This window comes from Phalacrocorax carbo, chromosome 12, assembly GCF_963921805.1.
Source record: "Phalacrocorax carbo chromosome 12, bPhaCar2.1, whole genome shotgun sequence".
Lineage (NCBI taxonomy): Eukaryota > Metazoa > Chordata > Aves > Suliformes > Phalacrocoracidae > Phalacrocorax > Phalacrocorax carbo.
Window position 1 is genome coordinate 19,415,452 of NC_087524.1, and position 13,052 is coordinate 19,428,503.

At 50.0% G+C, this 13,052-nt stretch overlaps 1 protein-coding gene across 1 annotated transcript in view; it reads right to left on the minus strand.

Annotated features, from left to right (window-relative positions):
* The window catches only part of FAM53B (family with sequence similarity 53 member B), a 56,377-nt gene that overhangs the window by 34,123 nt on the left and 9,202 nt on the right, over positions 1-13,052 (minus strand). The window contains exons 2-3 of the mRNA XM_064464353.1: positions 3,214-3,456; positions 241-292 (exon numbers count right to left, since the gene is read on the minus strand). Coding sequence (XP_064320423.1) covers positions 241-292; positions 3,214-3,282 — 121 coding nt within the window. The 5' untranslated portion in view covers positions 3,283-3,456. The remainder of the gene's footprint in view (positions 1-240; positions 293-3,213; positions 3,457-13,052) is intronic.

Sequence of the window (13,052 nt, forward strand, 5' to 3'; positions counted from 1 at the left end):
GCAGGACAACCGCCTCTGGGAAGGAGGGTGGCCCAGGCGTGATGGCCACCACTCATGGGTGGTGGGGTGGGTGCTCCTCCATCCCAGCTATCTGGGGCGGGTGGGTGGATGCCAGCCCCAGGGTCTGCAGGGGAGCATTCTTTTGAGAGATCCATCCAGTCAGGACATCTTCCCGCCCACCGCTACAAGGAAGCAGGAGCAGAGGTGGAGTAAATATGGACAGAAGTTTCTGTTACTTACCCATCACGCCACAAGAGAAGAGGGTAGGTCCTTGACTCATCTTTGGAGTGTGCTGCAAACAACCAGAAAAACTATTCACTTCTCGCAGACTCAACCGGGGCACCAGAAACCACCCTGCCTCCAGCCTTGGCAAAGCCGCGCAGCACCCAGCAGGGAGAAGAGCCTTGGGCGCCCGCGATGGTCCTGTTTTGGCAGGGACCGGGGGACAGACAGAGTCATCTTCCCTCAGCGAAACAAAATTTAAACAAACCCTGCTGCAGAGAGTTGGTGTCGAGCCCTGAGCTCACAAATCATGGCTCCGCACCTCGTATTTACCCACGGGAATAGCTGCAGCAAGGTACCCAGCTCCAGGACCCAAAACACCAGAGAAACTAAACCGGGACCTGCAATTCAGTGGTAATTCTGGATTGGGCAAGAAAGCAGCAGCAGTGGTATCTGAACCCCATCCAAGCCCATCAAGGCCTCCTGCCTAGGTACAAAGCAGTTATTTAGCTTTTTTTAAATGTATAGTGTGTTTCTATGGCAAGCCGTCCTCACCCCAGCACATTGATTTGCAATAAAAATAGGGAAAAACACCACTATGTGGGGACAAAATAATCCTGGATGTCTTTTACACTCTTTTTTCTACGAATTTTCCTCTTGACAGTGTAAGAGACATCATCAGACTTCCAAAAATGGGCATGGACAGTTTTATGTACAATAAATCAATATGTCATCTGCAGCTACATGCCATTTCAGCTATGTCTGCAAAAACACACTTCCAAACTAATTGCTCTTTTATTATCCCCCCAAAATATCCATATTCTGCTTCTGAAGGTCTTCCCCGGCAACACCATCCCATCTGACCGAGGCTTTACATCACCCGAGGGAAGCACCAGCATGACCTCCCCGTTCACCCATACTGTCATAGCTGTGCTTTATCTGGCGTTAGGCCACCACATTCACGTCTTCTCTCCTGATCCATGTTTTACATGTTGCCTGCTCACATAACAATAACAACAATGAGGTACCAAATGCTGGCACTTGCCTGTGCAGAGCAATCCAACAGAAGGATCCCACTTCATATACAGAACATTGTAAATATTGGATATAGAGTGATGCGGAGGCAGAAAACAACAACGGGGTGGAGAAGGTAAATAAGGGTTGTTCACCTTCTTTGAAGCATGTGCCACTTTTCTAGGTGAAGTCAGGCTATTTCTATCTGTCATGCCCCACCTTATGAAGTGGCAGGTAGAATTAATTCAGAGACAGCGAAGACAGGCAGCTGTCTCCGAAGAATGGCCAAAGCAGGGTGGTGATGGAAGTGGGAGAAGCCCCAGAGAAGGCAGCGGTTGTGCCAGTGCCCATCTGTGTGCCAGCCCCAAAGACCAGCTACTGCCTGCAAACGTGGGAGGGGGTAGGAACACTTTTAGATGACATATGTCTCATATTCAGTATAATTACCATTTTGGAAGAGTTTCGTCTTAACACCAAACCAGGAACTGAACCAAACAAGCCCATCAGGCGTTGGTAGGCAATATTCCCACTGCTCTGACATTTATTTTCTTTAGGTTTTGCTTTTTGGTCTTTCCCATGAAGTCAATGGAAAAAACCCTTGCTTTCTTTGGTGGATCAGACTTCTCGTGAACATCTGCCCCAGTTCAACAGCCCGGACAACTCAGCAATTCAGCCTGTGTAACCAGGACTATCACTGCACTATTGACCCAGCCCCAGAGCTGCGGGAGACACTCGGCAAACACGCAAGGGCAAAGTTTCATGTCACAGCTCCGCACCTCCCCTGCCTGCCATCAGGCACTCCGGGTGCCCATCCCTTCCCACAGTAGTAGAAGAAACAACTACTCATCTGCCTCTCTGCAGCAAGTTCCCCTCCACCTGCCCCACACCCCTCCTGGGGCACAGCAACGTCAGATGCTCAGGCTTCCCCCTCGCCATGCTGAACAGCAGCCGCGGGAGATGATGCCTTCCCAGCAGGAGCTGACACTAAAGCAAGGATATTTTTCTAATATATCAATATCCTTCCTTCCCAAATCTCACCCTTTTAAGGCAGGATTTAAGCTGCCTCTGGCTCGCTCGCCTTCTCCTCCACCGCGTATTGCCAGGGCAGCCTGCCTTTGCCCCAGCACGCTGCGCTATCTGCCTGGGAAGCCCGGCTGGACAGTTTGTCATCCTCAGCAAACTTTGGCATTTATATTTCTTTCATGCTCATAATGCCCATTTATGGCTGATCCTGCCAGATGCTTCCTGCCGTGTTCCTGCAGGCCCTTATCTGAGGCTCTCAGCACAGCCTATGAGGAATAGCCTTTTGGTCTAATTTATTCTCAGACTATAACCATCTCTCCTGGAGAACAGAGGAGAAAATGCCCATGACCAGCCTCGCTCTGGACTTTCTCAGACAGCTCTCCATCATCCCTTTCCTCCTCCTCCTGCCCCTCAGACAATGTGTTGCCCCTCCCTTCCCACTACTGTAGGTACGCTCAGCCCCACAGCCTGGCTCATCCCTTGCAGCATCATCTGGGCTGTTCGCTGCCCCTAATTTGGTATTTTGTTGTTGCTCATTTGGCGTGGCTGGATTTGCATCCCTTCAGGCTGTCAGTGAGACTGTTAAGTACCACAGCGTTGCCCTTCACCATCTCCCACTTAATCCTGCTCCCCACTTGCTCATCCTCCTATTAATGATGAGCACCTGTTCGCTGTTGGTGAAGCAACTTCTCACCTGTGTTATTCATGGCATTGATTTTAGTTTTTAATGCTGTTTATTCCATTGAATGCTTACTGAAATTCACATATGCAAAAGCCACAGCACTCCAATCATTTACTAATCACCTGCTCCTTGGATATTAATGCAGCTTGGTAGAAATCAGTGCTATAAACCATCTAAAGATCTGGCCCTGCAGCACAAAAAACCTTATTATAAAGCTAGAGCAAAGCTCTCAGCAGCAAAATAGTTTTGAACAAAGATTACAAAAAGCTTACCAGCTCAGTCCTGCATGTTACAGAGTCAGCACCTTTGTTTTCCCGAGTTTTGGTTAAGATCATCACCATGGTAATGCAGTCCTGCCTTGGAGTCCATCAGGGTCCAGGCGAAGGGCGCCGGCAGCCGTGGTCTGGCTAAGCTCCTCTTTCAGTGCATGTTCCCTCGGGAAAGGCTTGGCCCCGCCGGCTCCCACCGGCTCCTTGGGGGATGCACAGGAACAGCCTCCGAGGGCGGAAAATTCCCTGTACACAGAGAGAGATAGAAGAACAGCTTTAAGGGACTTGCCTGGGGAGATGGCGGGATGAGGGTGGGTGTGCTGGGCAAGGGGCCAGCACTGCCTGAAAAACACCCCGACGGCAGTTACTCCAGGGGAGTATTTATTTTAGACTCTTCAGTATTGCTGGTGTTTCTCTGCACCCCATCAGCGCAGAGGTGTTTCGTGGGGTGGGCATTCGCACGAGCTGTTAGAAGCACGTAAGGTACACAAGGTGATCCAGAGGGACACAAGTATTTATTTCAGGCAAAGGAATAAATAAATAAATAAAGTTTCCTCTGAATTCTCCCGTTGAAAAAGGGAACTCTGTCCCTTATATCACAGATACTGAGGCTTTGATAGAAGGGCTTGTTAAAGCCCCACAGTTGATCTTCCAGAAGCCCTTGTCCCCAGACCAACCGCCAGCACATGTCCAGCAGAAAAAGCCCCTCCAGCATCATTAAGGCTGTGAAATCCCCTGGACACTCCCATCCCACCCCAGCTACTCCCCGATTCTCAAGCCATGAAGAGCCCTTTGAGGAAAATACAAGGCAAAGAGTTGCCTGCAAGGAAGGCAAGAGCTCCCTGCCCTGAAATCCTAAGGGCCACACTATGCCTCTTGATCTTCACCTATTTCTTAGGTAGTTTTAGGTAGCAAAAGCTAAAGGCTGCACAATGAGGAGAGCAAATGAAGAAACAAGCTACCAACCAGGCTCACACAGCACCGCACAGACCTGACCATGAGCCGTTGCCCAGCTCTGCCTCACCTCCTGGAATTCTCTCCAATAAATTTACTCCCATGTAGAAGCAGACAGATTGCAATTCCAATCTGATTACAGAAATCAGTGTTTCCCCAAATCGCTCCTCTTGTTTTGCTATTTTGTTGCCTTGCAGTTAATGCAAGCAAACAAAACCACCACTTGCATGATCTGAAGAGCATAAACACTGATGTTGTAACATGCAGTCAAAACCCCATTGCAGTACTTAAGGACGATATTTGAGAATATGCCACTAAGTATTAAACCTCATTATGAACTAATACGGCTTCTCTTCCCAGCTCGTAAATCATCTTTTCTGTGTTTACTCGGATTAGAGCTTGCGACGGTGTTATGAGTAGCTCATTTGAAGGCCAGCTGGCTGGTAAAGAAAAATCACCTTCTCTTATTTTGTGAGGACAAAGTTCATCCAGAGTGCAAAGACAGGATTGAGAATCAATACATTTTCCAAAGACACTGTTCCCAAGGGCACATGTTCCCAGCTTCTTAAGGGGCACTGGTGGGCTTATAATACACAATTTACTGGGCAACCCAATGACTAAATGGAAACCATCGAATAGAAATGCAAAGCCATTCAAACCATCAAAATGACACATAATTTACTGAGCCCAGATCACACATCTGTACTGTGGATAGCCTGGGCTCGTGCGACTAGCGCACGACTTAAGGGAGAACGGGGTGGCTGGGGGATCAGCAGACTATCACAGCAATGTGCCCCCATCACCACAGGGCTGCAAACCCCCTGGTGATCAGGCAGCTCAGACACCTCTGTTACAGCACATGGACACCCAAGGTTATGCTCAGGAGGCTCCCTGGGCCCTGCACTGGCGCCAGCTTGGGTACGTCAAGCTGCCCTTCAGGAGCAAACAGAAAGTGTTGCTCTACAGTCATTAATACGTTCCATAGGAGTTGTACATTTCTGCATTTTGACAGTCCTTGCATCAAATACATCAGTATGCAGCAAATCCTAGAGGTCCTGTTCAGGAGGGATGGCTGCTTACACCAGGCTCTGAACAAACACAAGAGGATGGGATGCTCCCCACAAAGGGCTGCCAGTGTCAGCACGTAACGGGGGACAGATGGGGACAAATTGAGGACGCATGGAAGTGAGGACCAAATAACATGGGAACAGCAATACAGGGGAAAAATAAGCAACACTGGTGGTATGCTTGCTGCTGAAGCCTCCAGTGTCTCACAGCACCAGTACGGGGCCCCAGCAGCACGCATGCGGCACCGCAGGCAGCTGCACAGCACCCCATCCTTGCTGGCTCATCTCCTTTTCCTTCCTGTGAGTGCTCTGCCTGCAATTTTAGCCCCGCCAGCTACAGTGGTTGAGCCACAGACCGGGGATGGGGAGCAGGGTAGTGGCTGCTCTCACCGACGTCTGAGCTGGATCTGCCACAACAGAGCTCCTATTCCCCAAGGAAAAATCCCCTCCTACCAAACTTATGGGTATAGCAGCCTCCCAGAGACCAGCATGCACACAGCAGCCCAGCCGACAAGAGGCACTTAGACCCCGGTACGTGCCTTCAAACCGGGGGACCTAAGTCAGGCTTAAAGGTTTAAAGCCCCCGCAAAGATTGAGGAGCAGGAGGCTCTTTGGGAGGCTCCAGCCTTCCCCCAGTGCTGGGGAAACCCCAGGAGCACAGCTGCCAGTGCCCTCGTGCTCATCTGTGCCATACCATAGATGGCTAAAGCACAGGAAGAGGACTAAACACACCTGAGGTCTGTATTTTTTTTATCTGCCACAGTCTTGGTTGTGCCTGATTCCAACGCAGAGATAGTGATGCTTGCCATGGGGCTGGATTCTGGGGCCGTCGTCGGTGCAGCGGCAGCAAGGGAAGCAAAGATCAAACAAGCGTTCAGAGCAGCATGAAAGCAGTTAAGCATGGTTCCTCGTTAACAGGGTATGATTTCTTCATGAATAATTATCTTTCCCTAAGGTAATGATTAATGTTGCTGCAGCAGACTCCTATACACACCCAGGCGTGCGGCAGCCAACAGGCAGGAACAGCAGCAAGTACAGGCAGACGCTCCCTGCCTGAGCCGGACAGGCAGCAGCGCACACCGCCTCGCACCTCCCCTCTCCCTGCTCCACTGCATCTCCTGCAACTAATACAACCCTAATGACAATGCAGCAAACTGCTGGCCATGCTGCCAGCTGGCATCACCCGACATCGGGTCCGGGACGCGCTTTCAGGTCTGGGCTCTTTTGTTTTAGCTACCGCTTGGTTGGGTTTTGAAATTATCCCCACCAAGCAATTGCAATAAAATGGAAAACTTTCCAGTGAAATGTGATCTTTGGCTCCCCATCCTGCTTCACCGGGCTCCTGACGCACAGCATGACCCAGCGCGGTCCTGCCCCATCATGTCCTCTGGATGCAAACAAGTGCTGCGGGACTGAAATGCTTCTGCAGACCTGGGATGTTCCCCCTCTTGACTCTGAGGAGGAAACTACTGTGTATTTATAGACTGGAGGCTTTCAGACACACATGTTAATAAAAAGATACTCTTTGGAGACCATTAATTATTTTAAGACATGTATTTCCTCATTTGCAATCAGATAAAGGAACTATTTTCATCCCTCCATCAAGGTTAAGTTTAAACTTGGGCCATGGACACTGGGATCAATGGGATCTCCTGCGCTGCATGGGGCACCCATGAGCAGCACTAGCGCATGGAAACCCCCAAACTTTAGCGAACCGTGCTTTTTCTGTGGGTATTGTTTCAAAATACAGACCGAGCGGAAGCCTCTGTGATCTTTGCAGTTGTGGAGGTAGAAAGAGGCTTTTCTTAGAGCTGCTTTCTGGACAGTATCACAGCAACTGAGTGTTGGCCTTGGCAAAAAATTGCACTGCACAGAGAGTAAGTCAGATGATCCAACTTTCACCCATTGAAAGGTAATGCTTGAGAATGGATGAGCTCCTTACAAGGGACCAGCAAGGGGTACAGCCCTAGAGCTGCTCACCATGGGCAAAGAGCCCTTCTCTGCAGGGAAGTCCCACTCCCCACACGACGGGTGCTACCGCAGTGGACTCTGTGCAGCTGCCGAGTCACAGCCGTGCCCCATTCACCTGCTACACTGGACCGTATGGAAAAGAGCTTGGGATTTAGTAAACTGCCTGTCAGATGCTCTGCCACAGCTGAAGGGAGCCTGAACAGTAACCAATATCCCATACCCATACATCTGACCCCCAGCAGCACTCTTCGTGAAGACAACTAAGGACCAGCATCACACAGATTTCCACTTGCTGTGGTACCACCACTCTCTGTACAGAGAACATTCAACCACAACCCAGCTCAAATAATCCATCTCCAGACACACACACTGACATAAAACCTACTTACAGGCAGAAAGGGCACACAGGAATGAGGAGCCGTAGCCGTATTTTGCATACTGATACACCTTGCAAGCAGCACAGCGGGATCGCTCTCGGAATATAAAACACCCGCCCCTGCTTTATTTTTAATGCTGCTCAAAGCCTTCAGTGTAAAAAGCCACGACCATGCAGGACCCCCTTCCCACCCCATGCCCCAGCACTCCCCATGCTCTGCCTGAAGAAATACTCAGGCACCCTTTTGACTGCACAGAAAGTTTCTTAAACGCCTGCAAGAGGAAAAGGGAATGATTCCTGACCTTTACTTTCTGAATGAAACCAAGAGTTGCCTGTCCCTCTCCAGGCAGGGGATTTCCAGCCACTCCCAAATCCCTCTCAAACACTGTGAAAGAGGAGGAAGGACAAACACCCAAGCCCAGCCTTCATCCTTTGCATAGCTGCGGACTTGGCTCCATCGCCACCAGCAGCGTCATTCCAGAACACTACAGTACAACTGAGAGCACGCTTTGGCTCAGCAAAAAAATATTCCCATTGCCACACGGCAAACTCCGGCCGTATGGCTCCGGAGAGCCAACGCTGATGCTACACAAAGGCTCGAGGTGCTTCAGGAAGCAGGGCTGGAGCCAGCCAGGTCTCCCGCTCAGCGCATCTGCCGGCAGCCGCTGCCCCGAGGTTTATCCCAGGGCAGGAGGGCTCAGTAACTCCAGTTCAGAAGTTGCAAACACCACCAAAGGAGCAACGAACGTATGCAAGGACAGAGGCAGCAGTTTGATATAAATGGCTCTCTGAGAAGAAAAGCAGTAAATGCGGCTTGATGGTGGAAAACACCAACCTCACCTCCTCCAAGCAGAAAACAGGCTGAGCGAAGAGCCGCCATGATGACAGAGTTTATTTAACACAGTTTAGACCCACATGTTTGAAGAACCAAACCTAATCCCTCCAGGCCAAACTGAGCACATTTCTAAGGCTTAACCACCCTCCCCCTCTCACCAACTAAACAGAAATTCCCCTCCTGCTATGCAGATCCCGATTCCTCCACGCAGACAGACTGCCACGGAGCCTGGGGTGCGAGCACACCGCGGCCGGCCAACCCTGCTCCAAACGCTACAGGTGACTGACAAGGAATTTGGGGAACTAGCCAAAACTGGTTACTGCAATTGAAAATTGTGGGGTTTACGGCTTTCTACAGAGCATCACGTTGCAAATTTTATCCAAACTAAAAATCATGTCCCACTCCCCATCTTTCCACTTCTTAGGGGGGATTCAGGGCTACATTGCATCTCTTCATTGCACAGCCTGTCTCACCATCAGTACTTTAGAGAACACCGAGAGGCACATCTTCAACTTATTGATTTATTGCATTAAGATTTTGGGAAAATCCTTGAAGCCTATCATTTGCATGCAGCTAAATGTGGGCTCATTTCCTCACTCAGGCAATGATTTGCCTTCTGCACCCCTTTCTCAAGCAGTCTTGCTCAGCATCTCACTCTTCCATGTCATTAGTGAATATTGATTTTACTTAGGGGGTAAAAACCTCCAGTAAATATGAAAGATGCTATTCAGGGCCTGAGATTATGTCTTTACTCTCTGAAAACGCTCCATGGACAAGTCCTGAGTAAACGACATCATGAGTCAGCGCACATGACTTCAAAGGACAGAATTTCTGTGGATGCAGCCACATCACGATCATCCCCTGGGATTCTGTCATGAGGAAAGAGCTGCCCCAGGCTGCCCAGCCTTCGGAGGAAAAAGGCTGCAGCACTGCCCTGTCTCGCCCTGAGCCTGCAGTCACCTCCTCCTGGTCCACAGAGTCTTCCCCAGCTCCTGCAAGGGCAGGCATGACCCTGCCAGGAGGTCGGAGAAGGGCTCCAGTGCCGGAGACCACGCATCCTGCACAGCACTCCCCTCCTGCCCGACTCCTGCCTGGCAAGGACTCGAGCTTGCCACGTGCTCCAGGTACTCAGAAATTACCAGCCAAAGAAAAGGAAGAAAGAAATGTCCTCTTCTGCCTGCTGTTCGCAGCTAGTCTAGGATTTTCCAGGGCTAACAAGACACACTTTCAGCATTAATTAATAAGTAGACTTGCCTATGCTTAACATTTTTAACAGCTGGCATAGCAAAGGGGAAAGCAGTAACGGGTTGTGTTCAAGATGAGTGTCACTTCGTAGGTCTGCACAGCCTCGAGAACTGCATCACCTTGTTGCTTACAACCAACATGAAGGAACGGAGGCTCTCACCAACACAGCCCCGTGCTCGCGTGTGCCACAGAGCTGCCAGCACAGGACAGCCCAGACGGAGCCGACCTCTACAGCCACACTAACAAAATCCACCAGAAGGAGACCAAGGTTTACCACAACAGCACCCATCTCGAGGGGCCTCATTAAGAACAGAAAATACAATGTGCAGCCACCACAGATGGCCATGTGCAACCTGGCTTACGGAGGTCTGAGGTTAACCCTCACTACCAGCAACAACGGATGTACAGGGGTCCTGCCCACAATCATAAATTAACTACTAAGCAGATAAAAATCTACTATTTCAATCCGATCCCTTGCTCCAAGTGCCTGGGTACCGCCTCAGCCCAACACCAAAGTCACACAAGGCCGCGGGTCCCCAGCACCCTGAGTCCCAAACCACACGTCCAAACACCCCCAGCCTCTAGGGAGAGCCTGAAGTCCAGGGTCACACCCAGAGCTACATGTTTGGGTTGGACCTCACCTGCAGGCAAGCCCTCACCGAAAAGAAACAAGAGCAATTAAGGAAAATTACACACCATCTAGTTGAGTGAAACACATCAGGTTTATTGCCCCCACGCTCTCAGGGAACAGGAGTGGCAGGGGAAAGACTCCCTTACACACGAGCAGTGGAAAGGGACTGAAAGGACAGGGTAGGGGCAGAGGTGCTTTGTCTCAACATCTTAGCTTGAAGAAAATGGTGTTGGCAGTGACTTTGCCTTTTCCTCCCTGGCAACTGAAAAGGAAAAGAAGAGAGCAAAATTAGTCATTGCAAAACAGCAACCGTCAAGCAAGAGGTGCGAACAAGAGACTGCTGGTCTCCAGCAGAGAGGTGCCAATGAGACATGCAAAGCGACTACACGGGACCGAGCTCACCGCACGAAAACTCATGCACAGTAGTTAAAGAGAAGAGCATAACCATTCAGAGCACTAACGTGGGGTCTTCAGTATCTCTTGATTGCACATTCAGCCTACGGAGGAATTTTCATGGAGGACCAGCATCAGACCTTCAAAGGGAGCACTCCTTAGCTGGCCACAAGCATAGCAGCTAACAAGCTGCGCCAGCTTGAGGGTGCATCCCCAGCACATCGCTCTGCCATGGAGCAACGCCGGGACCAGCTTAGCCCAGACCTGCTGTGGTGGGGCTCAGCCCCATGAGCCCAGCATCCTCCTCCCCCAGCAGGACTGGTCCCAGGGGAGCCCCACGTGAAGGCAGCCCTCCCAGCAGCCACGCTGGCTTGGGGATAGACACTGACAATATTTCTGCAGGGCGCCGACATTCGGACATATCCTACAACATGGTCTCAGTCTGAAAAACAGCTGTAGAAATGGCACGTTCTCTTTGAGCAAACCTGTAGCCATTGCCTAATCCGCGCGTTAGGGGACTGCTTCTAATTTTAAGTGATATTTCCAAGGAATATTGGAAACATTGGTCCAAGGGTTGTCTCTGGAGAAGAGCAGTTGAAGCAGCAGCAGCACTCCGGCCTGCTGGTCCAGCGAACCATCTCACCTTTCTACTTATTTTTTTTCCCCCAATTGTGAGATTTATTACAAGAATTTGCAATGGTCTGTGAGACACTGTGAGTGTTGGCCATGCTCCCAAAAGCTGAGGAATTGCTGAATTGAGAATTGCTTTGGCTGCTTAACCTCAACAACCAGGGATGCTGAACAAGCCAGCAGAGTCCAGGTTTACTTTTAATTACCGCTTGGAGTGTGCTGCTCTAGTAAACAGACACAAAAAACAGTTCTTGTTTCTTCCTTACAGTCTCTTCCCACATACAACCTGAAACGTCTGAGACAGAGACAGCAATCACAGCCCGACTATGCCTTTTACAGACTCACTTCTCAAGCATAAACTATTTCAAATAGCACATAAACCCATCTTAATACCTACCTCTATAACACGACGTCCACCTACTTACAGCCCAATGGTAGCACTCTGAGGGTTAAGGGGGCTTCTTGGCCAGCCCGAGCCTCTTTGCTCCAGAGCTCTTGGCGTCTCTGCGAGAAGCACGTCTTGCAGATGCAAAACGGGCTCAGCACTGCAACGCTGACCATAATTCTTTCAACTCATCGGTGACCACCAAAAAATCACCACATGGACCAAGTACGAGCAAGATCTGGGACATCTCGTAGCATAATTAAGCTTGTCAAGCACCAGAACACCATCATCGTTCTCAAAACAGATTTGGATACTGTTTGCAAGTCAGATTTCTCCCTTTTTCAAGGCTGAGTTGGAGAGTTGGTAGAGGCTGACAGCCCCTAAAGAAATACCTGAATTTAAAGTAGGGAAATACTGGAGGTATGCAATTGCCAGACTCCACATCATCTCCTACCACTGCCGCTTTATGGATAAATACCCTAAGATTGCAGAACCCTCACGTGAAGCCCAGCAAAATGACCACTTAGGACCTTCCAAAAATAGAAATTATCTACCTGAACTAGGCAGGCAACATTAAGAGCTTCAAATGGTTTCAGCCGATGGTCTCTGTGCCCACACAGGGTACCACACATGCCCTCTGTCACCTTCAAACCCTACAAGACCACTGTTTGCATCAGACCAAAGTACTTCTGCTCTTGGGCGATCTGTGGGGTATCATTCCTCAGCTGAGAAATAGCTTTCAAAGAACTCCTTGGCTCCTGAAAGATGAACATAGAGCCTTTACTTATCCTCCTAGCAACTGAAAGGCGCATTTCCCTGCCGTTTGTCCATTTGTTGTCATCAACATTGGCAAGAGGAAGGTACGGTAGCGACGCAGCTGCAGGAGGAGGAAAGGATTCCTCCGGGGCCAGGAAACCTTTGCCCACGCTGCCACCTCCATCTCTCCAGCACACCAGGAATAAATTTCCAAGCCCTGCATCTTACATAAATCTTTTTAACGAACGAGGAGCCAAACATCTGTGAGTTGTCTGAATTAGCGTGAATTTGGCAGACTGGACAGCAAACTTGTATCGCCCTGCAGCCTTCAAATTGCTTGTCTTCCTCAGGTTCATTAAATACATAACAATCTGTTACCAGAAGAAGGTTCCTACGTGCATGGGCTGCCAAGGAGCCCGTCTTGATAGCTTTGGTGGAGATGGGGGAATGTGTGGGGCAGAGAGGGGGCTCTTCCTAATTCAGCAGAGCAAGGAGACAGCGGGTTGCAACCACCCTGCCTCCTCCAACAACCACCAGCTGCATGGCAAGGCTATTTCCAACACATAAACCTGGTGCAGCCAAAGCTGGAGGTGATTTTG